The sequence below is a fragment of the Micropterus salmoides genome, unplaced genomic scaffold (assembly GCF_014851395.1).
Source record: "Micropterus salmoides isolate LMB-PRFRI ecotype aquatic unplaced genomic scaffold, ASM1485139v1 Ms_hic_scaffold_2, whole genome shotgun sequence".
NCBI lineage: Eukaryota > Metazoa > Chordata > Actinopteri > Centrarchiformes > Centrarchidae > Micropterus > Micropterus salmoides.
In genome coordinates, this window is record NW_024041150.1 from 31773615 (window position 1) to 31790923 (window position 17309).

The window sequence follows — 17309 nt, forward strand, 5'->3', positions numbered from 1 at the left end:
TTCCCCTAAACGGAGGGAGGAGCAGCAAAAGGCCTAGGCTATTAATTTTTTTTCACAAATTAAATCATATCACCAAGCAAAAACAAACACTCAAAAAAAATATAGGCAGCTTAACCTCCGAAATGGAAAATTGTTGAATTAAAAAACAAAATCAAAACCTTGCCTGTTAGCTGAGCAGTCCAGAAGCAGAAGTAAAATAGAGATGTATGGGATGAGCTGTTTCACTTCTGCTTTCGCCTGGTAAGGTGGAACAAGAGCTACTGGCGCGAGTAGAAAGTCACTGAATGAGCAGGAGGATTTTTACACTCGCTTACATCCGTCGGTACGGTTGAATGATGAGGAAGGACAGTAGGCTATATCCCCGACGGTGAGTGGTTTCCCCTTATTGAAAAATCACCTTGATATTGTGTTTTAAGTGTCTGAGGTACCGATTTGAAAGTGAAATGGTCATGTTTTGTAGTGGTTTCTACCTTTTAGCTTTTGTTATCTTTTGATAGTATTATGTTTGTTGTGTTAAACTCATATGCTTTAACTTTTGTAGGTTTAGAACTTTCTATTAGATCTTTCAAACTATAAAGGGGGGAAGTATAGATTATATTTGGGGGGTGGAGGAAATAGCAGGTAGCCTGTAGGCTACCTTTTAATATAATGCAAACAACAACACAAAGTACCAGCGAGTTAAATTAACATATTCTCAATAAAAATCTAACACTATAAGATTCACAGGTAATAAAAACGGCTGGACTGTTGCATTATTAAATTTCACAGGTGTTCCTTTCGTTTTGTCTGCCCCCTGGCCTCTTTAGGTAGCCTAAATAACAATGTGGTTTCCTGTGTGTAGGTGTAGGCCTAGGTGTGACTTGTGTGCTTGTAAAATTCATGTGCCGCCGTGTGAAATATCAAACCATCGCACATTTAACACAAATGGATCTTAGGCAACCTGACGTGACGTTTAGTCCTTTTCTTTGATGAGTTAAAAATTCAGAGAAGACATGAAAGATATTATATTTATCACCCTGGAAAACCCTGCTACCGCTAACAGTATTTGATTTACTTCCTGATTGACCAGACAGAAAGCGTATGACATCTAGGACGGGGAGTTGAGCTGAAGAAAGGGTTTTTAAACTTTCAAGAGAAAAGGCAAAGATTCCCAAAGGTAAGTATTTTCTCACAAAACATGCAACTTGAAGACATTAGAAAAGCATCTGGAAAATGGGCATTTACTTTCACTGTCACTACCTGGTCATTTTATAAACCAAAAGAAATAAGTTTAGTTACAGCTCCGGATAATACACACGTGTCTCGATACAAGGTACATGATCTGATACAAAACCAAAACCGACATAGATACATTTGTATTGATACGGTACTGTGAGATTTTAAAGCTGATCTCTCAATTTCATTTTTGCATTCAGGATTAAAAGTATAGTCTGTATTTAACATGCCTAATGAGTGTACCTAAATCAGTATTTCAGTTCAGTTTTTATTCCAATAACCCAATCACAAAGAAAAGTTAAGTTAACCGTCACAACAACATGTGCAATGATACACTGACAGGGCCATAGCCTGAATTTTATAAATGCTAAAGGTCATAAAGGCTCAAATCATATGTGTAATGAGTGTCGTGAGAATTATCAGTCAACCCTGCTGTTCGCCTCAGCTATATGGAGATTTATAGCGTCTTTAACTTTTGTTTTTTTGGCCCACAACTTTACTGTTTGGGTTCACTCACACTGCTCTTTGTTTTTATTAGTGTATTTCGGGAAAGCAGCAAGAAAACAACACCAAACGTCAGTTAGAGACGGTTAACAACTAGCTGGTGAACATAGCAAAGCATTTGGCAGATAAAGAGACAGATATTTCTGCCAGGGTTAGGGTTACATTGGGCAGTCGGACACAAACATGTCTCCAAATTAATGTTACGCTTTCCATGACTGTTTGATGTGTAAATGAGCCACTGTTTGAAAACAAGCTCACAGTGTCCAATTGAAAGTTGATGCTATATCATGGTTGTAAGGCCTATGTGTTTACAGCTTCATTCCACTGCCCACTAGTGGCAAAAAACAAAACACTAAACTAAACTAAACCCCACATTGCCAGACGGAACACTGAGCAAACAGCAACCCGTTAATACAAACTCTTCGGGTCTGTCAGAGTTTAATTGACGTGAATAATTTCCTCCTCCAGTGAACTATGGCACTGTCCAGCTGTCCAGCTCCAGCATTGATTGCAGACTCCTGCCTGGAGGGCTGGAAGGTGATTGGCTCTGGGGGTTTTGGACAAATCTACAAAGCCAGGCATCGTCAGTGGTGCTGCGATGTGGCCATTAAACTGCTTCATTACGACGACGGGTAAGTGGTTACAAACAGTTTCTGTTTACTGCAATGAAAAGAAGTAATGAATGACTGATAATGCAAACACACACAGGACCAGTAAGTCTTTGCTGCATGAGATCGACATGATGCGTCAAGGAAGCAGCCCGTACGTTATTCAGGTCCTCGGGGTTTTCAAAGGTCGGCTGCCCTCGTCTGTCACGTCAACGCAACTCGGTCTGGTCATGGAGGTCATGGAGAGAGGATCACTGGCCTCCCTACAGGTAACCAGGGGTGGAAGAAGCACTCAGAAGTAGCAATAAAACTCCCTTTTACAAGTAAAAGTCTTGCAGTCAAATATTTACTTAAGTATAAGAACTATGGTATCATTAGCAAAATGTATTTATTAAAAGTACTTGCTGGGTGAGTACATGTAACCCCTTTGTATGCATTTGGAATATTATTACTGGCGCATTGACAGATAAGCGCCATGTTATTATCACAGGGGGAGCATTCTTTTTACTACAGTATACATTGTTGTATTGTATCATACTTTATAAACTGATCATGTGATTTATATGCAAAATCATAATCTGCAAAATAATTGGTAACTACGGACTAAAAAAAGGGGAATTCTCAAAATTGTACTTAGTTAAATGTACTTAGTTACACTCCACAGCAAGTAGCCTACTGTATTTATCCGCCTTCCTGCTTACTTACCTGCCTGCTTTATTCTTTCCTTGCTATTCAATATTTGTGATGTACCCTATTTCTTTTGACCTAATTCTATATTCAAACTTCAACTATACAACTAAAACTACAAAACTATGCAATATAATATTGTGTTATAACACTAGGGACAATGCTTAACTCTGCAATATACTAACAATACGGTTGCTTTATTTCCACGTCTTCTAATGGATCATCAACTGGTGAGGATGCTGACTTTCTTTCCTGGGAACTGCCAGCTTTAGCCGCATTCTTTCAATAACATTACATTACATTACATTACTCTTAACAGGACACCTTAGATGTAGCTATTCCCTGGCCGCTAGTCGTGCGACTGGCTCACCAAGTGGCTTTGGGGATAAACTTCCTCCACAGTATGTCCCCTGCACTGCTCCACCTGGACCTGAAGCCCAGCAACGTGCTGCTGGACTCCTATCTCAATGCCAAGGTGAGTCCAGGGCTTTCAGCCTCATCCTGCTGCATGCTTAAATTATCTTCTTATACTAGTTTGCACTCATTAGCATACAGAATATGGATATATTGGTGTACAGTAGCAGCTCCCCTCAGTCTTTATTGAGACTAAATGGAGGCGGAAAGTTATGCAAGCCTAAAACACAGAGACATGGGTTTCCCCCCTAAATGTTGTAACTTGATAATAAGCAGAAATGATGTTTGATAAAATAGGTAGTGAAAGGGTATTTACTTTTTTACAACAGAGCAAAACTGCAGGCCTTGACAAGTAAGCACGTGGCACACATGATTATCCCATTATGATGAAGCATTAATAAGAGAAGTAAAACTGCTTTTTGCCTAAATAAGACAATCTTGTTCATTATAATAAATTCATTCACATGTGTGCATGAGTTTGTAGGTTCCTATGTGCATACATGAGTTTGCTGTGAGCTGGAAATGTTTTTTTCAATGTCATAGGAAAAGTCAAACATTTCACATTATTTCCAATGAAAAGTTATGATCTTAATTTTTGCAACACCACTTACCACTCTTCTTGATGATGTTTACACTGAGTGACACACCTGAGACTGTTTATGGTTGAACTATTCCACAAAATGGAAGAATCATCCTGTGCTTAATTTCTCACGCCTTTCCTAATAAAAAGACTGAAAAACAAGATTGGCCAGTTGTAATGCCCTTATTGCCACATGCACATTTCCACTCTGCAATAAAATACACATTTGGTGTCTCAACCACAATTTTAAATAAAGTCTTGTGGGATTGAACAATGTTTGTCTGCACAGCGTGATTAACTAGTTACATGTCATTTAGTTACGTAATTTAATTACAAAATAAATGTAACTGTAATCCATTGCAGTTATGAGGAAAACAATTACAGTTACTTATGAAAATGTTCATGGTTACATTGGGGGTTACATCTGAATATTTCTGTGAAAAGCTACGTGTTAAACATCTGCTTTGCATGTTTTTCATGTTCACGATGTCTTCCTTTGGCATTTCCAGCTGTTTAGGAAATTTTGATGATTTTCTGATGCTTTTGATTGGTTTTCATGTTTTCTTGTTCAATTTTCAGCACCACCCGTCTGCCACTTAAGTAGCCTCTCAAGCTGTCTTTTGAAAATGGTTAACAGTTGGAAACAAGTAATTAAAATGTAATTTAATGTTATAAGTTACATTACTTTAACAAAAAGTAATTGAAAAAGTTGCCTTACTATTACATTTTAAATGGGGTAACCTATTACATTACCAATGTAACCTCAATCCTGCTGGTGCCGAATGGTTTAGTGTGGGTCAGAATTTTGGCCATGGTTTTATACTTACAAAGATACAACTAACCATCATTTTCATAATCTATTAATCTGCTGACTGTTTTCTCAATTAATCAGTAAAAAGTTTGGTCAATAAAATCTTTAGTGAAAAATGTCCATCACAGTATGAAAGTATTAAAATGTCTACTATCAGAAAAGACAAAGAAAGCGGCAAATCCTCACATTTGAGTTGATGGACACATTTCCTCTGAATTGGGTCACATGCTTCAGTTTCAGTTCAGTCTTTTGGATGGGTGGGTTTCCTTGGGTGCTCAGGCTCTCTTTCCACACACAACTAAAGCTGACCAGAAACTCTAATTTCCCTGCAATTGTGAATGTAAATGAGTAATTATCTGTAAATCTGTCTCCCCTGTTCGATGGACTGGCTGTTTCCCTGATTTGTGTCCTGTACTGGGATCCCCTCCAGGTGCAACACAGCCCGGACACAGCCAAGGGTTCACAGCCAATAAACAGACATTACACAATCAACCACCTGAATGTGTTAGCTGACAAAAATCGACATTTAACACTGTACTTCTGTGCGCACAATTACCCCCAACAGCATATTTTTATGGTCGCCCTGTGGAAGACTGAAAGATCTTTGTAAAATATTTTTGTTGTCGAAACAAACTGCCATTTTTGTGCCATCATTGACCTTTATCCCCCTCCTTCCTCCTTTCTCTGCGTGTTAATTGTTTTCTCTATTCCCCCTTCTCTCCAGCTTACAGATTTTGGCCTTGCCCGGTTTTACCACAGCGTCACTCGGGCTTCCAAGAAGGACAGCGAAGGGGAAGGGGGGACGATCAGCTATATGCCACCAGAGGCATTTAACCTATCTTACACACCCACCCGAGCCTCTGATGTTTACAGGTATGAGAACACTGAAACAACTCTTGGATAAAAGTGTTTTATGTACTTCCTAGGGAAAACAGGTAGCTGTACTTCCTTTACTTCCTTAAAGCGAAAATACAAATAGGCTGGCAGAACATGTGCAGTGTAGGTCACAGTGTGTCCGTTAAGTCTGTATCTTATCTGCCCTGTAAAGCGCTTCACCACCCTGAGTTTCCTTGATGTAATTATGTTGTGTTTTTGTGCTAAATTGCAAAATGTTCAAAATCCCTACACAGGGTGTCTGTCGGCTCTTAAAAAGTCTTAATGGGTAATAAATACATTTTGAGAAAATTAAGGTCATTAAAAAGTATTAAAGAGTCTTAATCGCCATTAAACAAGGTGTTAAAATTTGAAGATATTTTTTTCAATGTGAAAATCCTGTTTGTCCAAAGGTTTGGTTTGCTAAAAGTGTAGGTGAACGTATTTATTTATAATGCATAGCCAAAAATACTAGACAGGCAGTGAGTATAGTGACTGTGATTCGTTTCTGTAACGTTAGGCGCAGGGATCTACCGAGCGCCTATTTCACTCTTAAACGCTCCAAAAAATAATCCGTGCGAACCGGAAAATGATTTACGAGTAGGCTACAACCGACCGTAATTTCCCACCCCGCCGAACCCACAATGTTAATCGTCCAAAACATAGTCGGAGTAGCGATCAGGAGAAACGGGATTAACCCGGTTGGCCGGTCGCTCTGTGGCCACTTTTAAAAGCCTGAAAAACAAGAACGAGATGCGCCGACAGCAGCGGAATCGGTAAGACAGAAGACAACAGGGAAAATCCAAGGAGCGTGTGGGTTTGGCTAACGTTTGCCGGCTATTTACCTAAATCGGTGCCTTTTATTGAAACACATTCAACTTTTCATAAAGCCGATGCTCTCGTCAGTGTCACTATTTGTGAACAAATCAATGACAGCCTGGATGGAGAGGGATTTAAAAAAAAGCTTGATGTGCTGCAACAAACTTGAAAAATGTTGAACTCAGTGTTCTGCATAAACAGTTATGATTATTGACGAGTTAGTAGCCTGCCCAAAATCAAGGTTGGAGACTATCATGTAGCCTAGAGCATTTTTCTTGCACAAAGTTAATGAATAAAAACCAACCCCAAACTGAAACAGCTGTAATTTGAATTAACATTATACTAGTGGTAAGGTATACTATTATATGAAATTATATTGAATTTAGTGACATAATGAATATATTAATACCAAACTTACAGATTACTATTAAATTAACAATATACTTTCAATTTAATGTTATACTAATACAGTCATTAAGACTAGTTCCTCCTCCAGGTTGTGCCTGTGCTACACCGCCAACACTACTTACGTTATCACTCAGTTTATTCTCTTCATCTTTGTTCCCTCCTGGCCTTTTTGAATTTTGTTGTATTGATCCAGTGGATGCTAAAAGATATCACACATATTATCTAGTTTAAACCAGCTAAAACACAAAATCACACTGTGTTTCACATGATTTGCTGTAATATTGCGTTCATAAATGTCATAGCTTATGTAAGGCAGTTGCTTTTCACAGGAAATCTGACCAGTCTGATCAACTGTTGGCCCATACAGGCTGTTATAGGCAACTGAGAAAGTTGTTGGATGCCTCAATATTTAGGTGGCGTTACAACCTGATGACATATAGGCAATAAATATGTTATAAATATACTTAAATTTGTTTTAAAACCTCAAAAATGTCCCTCTTAAAGGTGTGTGGCTGATTTAATTGGTTACAGCTCAAAGTGGTGCGGCAGTCTTAAAATATGTTGAAAAAGTCTTGAAAAGGTCTTAAAAAGGTATTGAATTTCACAGATTGTTCATAAAGTGAAGAAACATAAATAAAAGTTGTTTTCCTGCGCAAAATGTGTGTGACTTTATTTAAAGCAAACAATGATGTGTTATAAGGTCTTATAATTAGTTCATATGGTATTATGTCCACCTGTAATATATTATACAGGGATAGATATTTTAACACTTTACTTAAAGCAAACAAAGACATGCTATATAACTTTAAACATTACTATAACCTATTATTCCATTTTATATCACTAATTGTAAATGGTGACTAGTACACTAGTAAGTGTATTTATAACGAGGCAGAGTCGGTGGTTATAATGTGTTATGGAACATGGTCGGAGATTCTTGCCGCACATTGATATAAACTGGTATTAATATAGTTATAAAACATTAAATCAAAAGGTCATAATACGTTATGAACTTTGCTATAGCGCCTAATGAATGTTTGTAAGTGATTATAACAACTGTTAATATTTGACAACAACAAACGCAAGATATACAAGATATACAAGATATATATTATTAGCAATCCTGGCATGTAACTCTTTCTGTCTCCCTTTCAGTTATGGTATACTCTTATGGTCCATAGTCACAGGGAAACAACCATATGCAAGTAAGTATTATGACTATTTTGTCTTTTTGTTCCCTTCCTTTTTGTCTTTTCACACCTTGCCTTTCTTGGCCTCACTCTCTCACTATCTTTGCCCTTGTCGTTTTTATTTGAGTAACAGTCTTGTTGTCTTGTTTTGTAAATTTAAGGTACTGGTGTATTTTCCTAAACAACTATAACAGCAAAATCTTGCTTTTACATGCACAAGTCATAGAAATCTAATGATATAATATATAATAATATCACAGTCACAGAACCCTTTTTTCTACTTGGAGTACTTTTACTTTTAACACTTTAAGGACTGGGTGGGGAATAAACAAAATAATAGTCCTCTTACCTTAAAGTGACTAGTTAGAGGATTTTAAAAGTACCATAGAAAAATGAGACAATGCCAGTAAAAAGTGGTGCACCCTATGTGTTTCTTCCAGCCCATTAATTTGAGGGAGAGGAGGGTGGGCACCTAGTGATAATATTAAATTCTACACAGCCACACAGTAATTAATAAATAAGTAAATTAATAAAGTAAATAACATTATCACCTTATAAAGTTTGTATGTCTTCTTCTAAATGCTTCACAATGTTTGCTAGCTAGTTGGTAACTTTGTCTGTCTGCTGTTTGGTGCTGGGCAGGTAGGGGTTTATCAAAGCTTTTTTGCTAAAAACAACTGCCCGCTGCTTGAAATGGTGTTGATTAGGCAGTGAGTCTGCAATGAGACGGGGTGTAAAATAGCAACTGGTGAATGATGATTTAGAGCTGAGATGAACTGCAGAGTTGGTTGAACATGGTCTGTGGATTGACACCACACACACACACACACACACACACACACACACACACACACACAGCATTTGTGTCTAGAAGGGAACCTTGTATTGGCAAATATGTGTGCCTTCCTCATATTGCACAGTTTAACAACAATGGCAAACCTACTTAAAACTCCTAAAATAAGTTTCTTGTGACCTGTCCCTGAAATGATAACATCCACTCCAAAAAAATCTAATTTGGGAGCTTTGCGACCCTCTCCTCCTGTTCTTTTATCTCCTGTCTTTTCTTGAAACAATTTTTATGTAGGAATGGCATGACTGCTAGCTTGCAGGTGTGTTCTGCTAGTCTGCTTGTCAGATTTTTGTTTCACCTAGCAGTTGTCTTGTCACGTGATCAAATAGAAACTTAATATTGGCATACAGTATAGGCTACATACATTACCCAGCAATCATCATTGCATAATGTAGGCTATGTGACACGAATACAAAAGAAAATACGACAAAATTCATTCTGTTGAATCTGTGGACTATATATTTTTTATAGGCTTCTTTACTTCCTACCATAGACTGTATATAAGAAGTGTATGTTGTCATCATGATGTCAACTAGCTAGCTTGCTTAGCTAAGTGCATCTGTTTTCATTTTAACAGGGCTGACAATTTTGTCTAGCGAACAAGAGTCTTAAAACTTAATGTACTCACCAGGGAAAGTGAACAGCCAACTCCTAATAAGCTTTTTCAATGGCGCTGGTTAAATTTACACAGTGCCGTGGTTACGCGTCACTCTAGCCCAGTGGTTCTTAATCTGGGGGTCGGGATCCCCCTGGGGGTCAGGGGCATCGCGAAAATGCTACACAGACACAAAAATAGAAAAAAAAAACAACTTAAAAATAACTAGACGGACTATAGTTGTGAATGGAATCACTTTGGGTGTAAATATTTAATGTTTAATCCATTAGGTGGCTGTAATGCCAACCGCTAACGTCAAAGAAGAATCAGGCCCTGATCAGACAGAAAGCGCTTTGCAGGTTCGAAAACGCGAGACGCACAGCAATGCCTTTTTTTGGTTAAATTTAGAAAATAGCAAAGCGCTGCGGTTTTTATCATGTTGCTAGGCAACCACTGAATCAGCTGTAATCAAAGATTATATGATATATAGATTATAGCGCCAGCGATCTGTAACTTTTGGTTTGCTGCTAAGTAATAACGGTCATATCAGAAACATCTCACAGGTCTGTGTCTTTTGTTGCTAAAAGCATCTGCTTTAAAAAAAATAGACAAATGGAGGGTGCCTGCTCTGGCATTGTTTGAGGGTGAGAGGTGTACAAACACGCTGGAGACAGGGAAAGAGAGATCTATGTGGGCACATGAGACCCTCAGAAAGAGGAGACACCGCTGGTAGTAGCCTACCAGTTGGTCCAGGGGCTTCTTCTTAATGATGGTCGGTTTAAGGCTTATTTTTGGGATGAGTCAGGGACAGTTTGTTGACTCTCCGGACAATCCAAGTAACTGTACACTTCCGTCAGCACAACTGAGGACCCATCTCTCCCTTGTGAAATATTTTCAACCTCAAAAAGGGGTCGGACTGCCAGAAAGGTTAAGAACCCCTGCTCTAGCCTGATTGACAGGTTGCCATGGTAATGACTAAAATAATCTACTAAACGAACATCATGTTGTATTGAAGAAGACTTGAAACTAGCGATTGAGACCATAAACTTATTAAGAAAATGTTTACTGAGGTAATAAATCAGGTGAGAAGTAGGGTCATTTTACTATTATTTCTAATGGAACCGGACTTCTTTTAGCAATCAGAAGATCGCCCCCTGCTGGCCGTTCAACAGAATACAGGGTTAAGGGACCTCCGCATTGGATTCATGTCTCAGACCGGAAGCTTCCCACTTGCTTGCTACAGACTTTTTTGAGGGTAAAACTACTGACTGACACCACGGCAAAGGTGGATGTGCACATTTGAGGGTATATATACCACTTGATCTCGTTGAAACCATCATTGTTTTAAGTCACATGGGAACCTTGATGATCTGTAAAATACTTTTACCATGTAACTGTTTAGAGCCTGTAACCTGACGTGCCCCCTCCCGTCACGGGCCTCTGTATACGATGGGCCCCTGTGTGGCTGCACTGTCTGCACTGTCTACGCCCCTGGTCCGGACCTTTTATTTATTTATTTGTGGGTTCATTTTTAACAGGACACAGTCACAGACTAGCTGTCTAACCTCAGGGCCACTCTGATGCCTCTTTTTATCCTTCCTCCACTGTAGATGCGATGTCCAGTATAGTGCGGTTTCGCATCCCACAGGGAGACCGTCCATCGCTGGATGAGATCAGGGGCCAGTGTGCGGGAAGAACTGGGTTAATAGGACTGATGGAGCTCATGGAAAAATGCTGGGAAGACAAACCCGACCAAAGGCCTTCCTCCCTTGGTGAGAAAACGCCTTCATTTACCATTAAAATCACCATGCTGGAGCTTGAGGAGTGGATAAACCTAGATTAGAATACCTTGATAATAATGGGCTGATGCTAAATCTTAGCCTGATAATCAGACTGATTATACCATTTTGTTTCACAGTTTTAACATGAGTGTCACTATTTGAATCTCTGAACAAATCAGATAACTGGATGGCAATTCAGAGGTCTGAAACCAGTCTAGCTAAAACTCTGGATTGAAACATAAAGTTTTACGTTTTAATAATTTGCCCAAATGTGACATCTTTACTATATGTTGTTCGCAGAGTGTACAACTGTGACAGAAGAACTGTATAAGATGCACAAACATGCAATTGTTGATGCTGTCCATCAAGTGCTTAAGAGATTGGTAAGGAACAAATCTGAGTCATGATGAGATTGTGTAAAAATTTGACATGATGCAGCATTACTATTTTTATAATTTTAAGTTACTGCCCGACTCTCTCTTTCTCTTCCTCTTTCCAGGACCAAAAGGAAGAAGAAAGAATAAGAGAGCAGGTTGAGACAATTAATTTCAATCAGGCTTCAGGTCTGTTTTTATATTTACTTTTCCTCCTCTATTTTTATATTATATTTTTATATTTCTTCAGCATGCTTATTTGCTCTCATGCCAGAAAGTGCAAGAAAGTTAAATAAAATAATAGATACCACATCTATACGCTAACTCTGAGGCTACAGCCAGCAGCCAGTAAACTTAGCAGAAAAACTGGAAATAGGTCAAACAACTGGGAGCATTATTTGGAGGAGCCAGGTTAGCTGTTGCTCTTGCTTTTACTCCCTTACTGTGAGTATTTATGCTAGCTAAGCTAACCATGAATAATATAAGAAATTAATCACTTTCTTGTTAGATGAGATGATCAATACCACTCCCATAGCCATTTGTTCAATATGAAGCTGCAACCAGTCCGGCACACACTTGTTGTAGCTTTGCATAAAGACTGGGAAAATAGAGAGTGATGTCAGTCTTTCCGCCTACCTCTTGGCGATAAAGCAAATACACATTTTTCCCAAAAAATCAAACTATTTCTTTGACTCTTTTTGAGTTGTGTGTGATATTTTGAGTTTGCAGCCTAATGTATTTTGTGCTAAACTGAGGAAAATGGGACCAAAGCACTTGCAGTCTTCACGACTAACAAGAATTTGACTAAGTTTGATTGTGCCAGTAGGCAAGGCAAGGCAAATTTATTTATATAGCACCTTCCATACACTACAGTTAATCAAAGTGCTTTACAGACACAAAGATACAAAAATAGATACAAAGGTACTTTATAATATAAAGCTAGATAATTAATGAGCAATAGATAATAAAATCAAGATTAAAACCATAAAAATCTTATCTGTCAAAGTGCATTACATATAGCCAGAAGAGAAATTGCTTTGTTGCTGTAAATGTAAACTTACTGCACTAGTTTTCACTTTGACATTTTTTTTGCAGTGAATACCAAAGTTGGAGTAACAGATGTTTGTGACAACGTGCCGACAGGGCGCCCCCCAGTTCAGGTGAGGTACAGACAAAATTGAGACTGTTGCTGCATCCTGCCAAGACTCTAATAAAGAAACATTTCCTTCTTGTCTTTAACACTCAGGAAACACTAACTTCATAATTCAGTCTCTTTCTAGCACAGCTCTGATGAAATTGTTCTACTTTTAACCCAATGAACTGACAGTGTGGTCTTTTTTTTTTTTTTCTTTGACTCAAATTGGTCAATACTGTGGTGTTTCTGCACTGCACATGCTTTTCTACCGATGTGGGGAAATATTACATGCATCACAGGAATTTTCACAAGACGCAGTAAAGGCAAAAATCTAGATGAAGTGCATAAAGTTTGGATCAAGGTTGGGCATGCAGTGATAGAATGTAACATGATTATAATCACGTTTATGAGTTACATGACATTTATTGATCCAGACATTTTTATTTTAAATAACATTCTCATATAGAAAAAAATTACAAAATTCACTGTTCAGTCTTTTGTGTATACTTACTCAGACAGTTTACACCTCCATTTACGTGAATTTAATAACTCCCAGAGCCCTCACACATAGTTCAACATTTGGAAAATTTCCACTTTCTTGCTGAGAGTTAGATGAGAAGATTGATACCACTCATATCGCTGAATATGTAGCTGGAGCCATCAGCCAGTTATCTTAGCTTAGCATAAAGGCTGGGGAAAAAATAGGGGGGAGGAGGGGGTCTGGTCTACCAGAACCTCTAAACGAATCCCTTATTAAATCCATGCAACAACCAAAGTGTAAAAACAACAATTTATAGTTTTACAGGAGATTGTTTTCTCACAACTAGTTGTTGAGCTTTGGAGGTTTTGCCAGACCAATTTTGTTACCTTCGGACACATCTAGACTTGCTGCTTCCCCCTTCTTATCTTATTCTCAGCTAGACAGTGTATTTCCCGTATTAGAAAGGGTTTCCCAAAATGTCTTGTGAATCATTGCTATCAACCATTTTTTGGTTTCTCCTTTTTTACCTCTGTGTTTTCTATTCTTCTTTCACAAGCAAAACAGTACAGGCTGACAAAACAAAAGCAAATTAAAACTAGTGATAGTGATTTTTTAATCAGACATATGTTTAAACTTCTACTTATAATTATTATAATTATAAAGTTTGAAACGATTTCAAGTGATGTGAAAATGGTAAGCTAGTTTGTTTCTTTTGTCTTCTACGTAAAATGTGTGTACAAACCGGCATTTAGCTGTTGTCTTTATGTTGTTTTACAGTGCAAGTTTTACTTCCTTTTGTTGCAGGAAATGGCTGATGGTTGGACTGAAAATCAAAGAGACAAATCAAGAGTCAAAGGTACAAAGGAAGTAGTTGTTTAAGCTGCATAAAAACCACTAAAGTAGAAGGGATATGCCAAATCAGACAAATCGATCAATCATTTACATCTATCATGGCTTAGTATTTTCAGATAAATGTCTTCCCTTTCAGATTCGCCTTCACCTCAACCAGCTAGTATGTCTTATGTTGGCTCGAGGCGCTCACCAACAGACCATGAAGTGAAAGTGTCCTCTGTTCACCCCATTCAATCCTCACAATCTTCAAGGTTACCTGCAGAAAGAACAACAAAACCTTCTCAGCCAGACTTAAAGAAAATCCTGTTTCCACCGTACCAAGTGGGTTTTTTTACTTTTCATCAGCACAATGAGAGAGATCTAGACCTCCAAATAGCCTACTGCATACATAAATAAAGTATATTTCCTAATCTAAATGGTATATATTTTATATTAAAGGTAGGTTTTTTTCCCATCAAAATATTTACAGCATATTTACTATATTGTTTTCCCCAGAATGGAATTCATTGTCATTAAAAAATATATTGCTGCTCTCTCTCTTATTGTTGTATCCGCAGCGTCAGTTTTCCAGCCCAGAGACTTCCACCTGCCATCTTCCGCCTGCTGCAGGTGGAGTCAACATCCACCTTAGCAATGTGGTTGGATTTCAGCATGGCAACAACAACAACATGCATCTCTACACCACAGACCCCTTGGACAGGAAACGGCACCCAACAGCACCACCTAGTGTCAACCTCCTGCTTCCACATTCAGGAAGCAGCAAGGACAAGAAGGGAGGAGTTGGCTAAGTTCTCATTGTTTTCTCATTGAGAGAAGCTCTTTGTATGAAGGTGTAACTGCATTAAAAAAAATAATTTTTGTTTTTTTAAATGCAGTTACAAATCTGTCAAATCTGGACAGGATTCAGATATTGGTTAAGCAGCATGCAGGTGTTTAAAATCATGTATTGGTATTTTTTTAACAATATTTATTTTGCTTCTTTTGTTGGAAAATTTTAAGCCAATGAGCTTCTCCTCACACCACCCCTTTTGCCCTGTCAGCAGTTTAAATATGTGCCATGTCTGGTCATATGGTTCACCAACTGTGGTCAACAAATATACACAGTTGTAGTGCCAGCTCGCCATCAGGTGCCAGAAATCGCCTTTACAGCAGATTATTAATCAAAACAGCTTGATGTATGTCTTATTTATGTCTTTATAGTTTTTATATATATTATGTTGTATAGTCTTAATACCAGGTACACATGAAGTGTCAGAAATTTAGTAAGTCCTTAATACTTTAAGCATTTTTCTAATACTGGAATCTATACCCCCTTCGGTATATCTTTTCAAAGTCAAAATTTGCAGGTATTATTTTTGATCATGACTGGCTACATTCTCTTGCACAGAAATATTGAATTAAATTGAATCATCAAAATATACTGTGTATATACTTGTTTTTGGAAAGTACAAATATTTATTTTTTGTGCTTACTGCATTTATTTGGCTAGCTATGCGTACTTTTGTGGGTACATCTTTACAAACTCATTAAGTGCAGCCAAAAAAGTGTTTAAAGTGCCCCAAAGAACTTCCTTATACATTTGATATGTTTTTAAAGGATCTTTGAAATGTACATTTGTTTTTAGTGTTTTTTCTAAAAATGTCAAACACATGTTTTTTAACATGTGTGTGTGTTTGCAATTGTGCACAAGAGATCCAGAGTTTTGCAGTTGATGTAATGGTGCTACCATAAAATTTTGGCATCTTGAATACTTCACTTAGTACAAGACTGGTGTAGCTTCAATGAAGTGTTGGAACGAACGTGTATGCAATATTCATGTCGTACTGTTTTGCATTATGCGAAAAGAATGGCTTTATCTTAATGGATAAGTCTGGTGTTATTCTATGTTTTTGTTATTGTCAACAAATCCCACAAAAAGACCAACAACCATGTACTTTCTGACTTCCCTACCCTCTCTTTTTTTAAGGCTCAGGCATTTCCTAACACTGCTGGACACAATTTTTAGCAAATGTTACTCAAACAGGACTAAATGTTAAACTAATATGTGGGATAAACACAAAGTAAACTACAGAGGACAACAATGGAGCTCAGTGCAGAGGAAGAAGATAAATTAGATACACAATCACACTTGTTAGTAGAATCAATTTATTGTTGTTTTGGTCTTTAAAATGATTTGTTGACTATAAGAAATATAAAAGCATCTCCAATACTTATCCTTAATTCCGAAGGTACTTAAGTGGAAATTTACAGAAAGGGTAACATTAAGAACATTTATTGTATTAGTTAAAAAGTACAATTTACTAAGCTTCAGAATTCTTAATAAATTCAATGTTTGTACTCAAATGTTGTTGGCGTTATGTTGCATTTTTGTTATGTTTTGTGGTCCAGTTTTAAATTCCCAAAGTCATGTTTCATTTGGGCGGTAGCAGCTCAGTCTGTAGGGCCTTGGCTTGAAAACGTTCTGGGTACAATAGAGGTTCCCCAGAGTATTAATATAGGCATCTATAGGTTTGTATTTATAAGTTAAGATATACTTTATTGTCAATATACAATAGGCAATGACTTTTTTGTCCTTTTCCATATGAGTACTAATAACATATACATACCGTCCCCCACACATATGTATTTCATCACAGAGGTCAGGTCGTAGGATTGCCTGCAGTGCAGCATTTCGGAGTTCTGTGCCTTGGTCAAGGATATGCAGGCAGACATATTGGGCACTGTAGATGTGATGCCAGCCAACTCACAGCTTGAATACCTTCCTGTCAGTGGATCAAATCAACTATTTCGGTTACTGTGTGGCCTCTTTTAGCTCTAGATCATCCTTCCTCCCTTTATGTGTGTCTTTCCACCATCTTTTCACATTAACATTTACATGTCTGTAGGTTTGTGAGCATGTGTGTGTGTATGAAAAAATAAAAGAGTGAAAACACTTACTTCCCAAAGGGGACAAATAGAAATGCTTATAATTATTTCAAAGATAAACCTTACATTTTATAAAATGAAATATAAGATCCATCTTAATAACTTTAGAATAGTCCCTAAAATCCTTTTAAAAAATGTATGTTTAGTGCTATGTGGTGCTTGTGCTCTGCCATGTGTGTGTGCCAGTTTGGGTGGAAACTTTCCTTG

General features: G+C 37.7%; 1 protein-coding gene across 4 annotated transcripts; it reads left to right on the forward strand.

Annotated features, from left to right (window-relative positions):
* Positions 1–219: 219 nt before the first annotated feature.
* On the forward strand, positions 220–16520 carry ripk3 (receptor-interacting serine-threonine kinase 3). Of its 4 annotated transcripts, none has more exons than XM_038731519.1 (14): positions 220–367; positions 1070–1156; positions 2188–2351; positions 2428–2596; positions 3334–3489; positions 5544–5692; positions 8075–8124; positions 11165–11326; positions 11636–11718; positions 11835–11898; positions 12805–12869; positions 14130–14181; positions 14314–14498; positions 14735–16520. In XM_038731519.1, exons 3-14 carry the CDS (start codon positions 2194–2196, stop codon positions 14963–14965), a joined length of 1524 nt encoding a protein of 507 aa, XP_038587447.1. In that variant the 5' UTR covers positions 220–367; positions 1070–1156; positions 2188–2193; the 3' UTR covers positions 14966–16520. The 4 variants fall into 4 exon arrangements, with proteins under 4 accessions (XP_038587447.1, XP_038587448.1, XP_038587450.1 ...); XM_038731520.1 differs by having other exon boundaries at positions 221–367; positions 1074–1156; XM_038731522.1 differs by lacking the exon at positions 1070–1156 and having other exon boundaries at positions 236–367.
* Positions 16521–17309: the final 789 nt, after the last annotated feature.

Excerpts from the sequence above, each read along its gene's own strand:
- ripk3 (XM_038731519.1), top strand. The coding sequence starts at position 2,194 with ATGGCACTGTCCAGCTGTCCAGCTCCAGCATTGATTGCAGACTCCTGC. Across the intron at positions 8,125-11,164 it reads AGGGAAACAACCATATGCAA|ATGCGATGTCCAGTATAGTG; the intron begins GTAAGTATTATG and ends CCTCCACTGTAG. Across the intron at positions 11,327-11,635 it reads CCAAAGGCCTTCCTCCCTTG|AGTGTACAACTGTGACAGAA; the intron begins GTGAGAAAACGC and ends TGTTGTTCGCAG.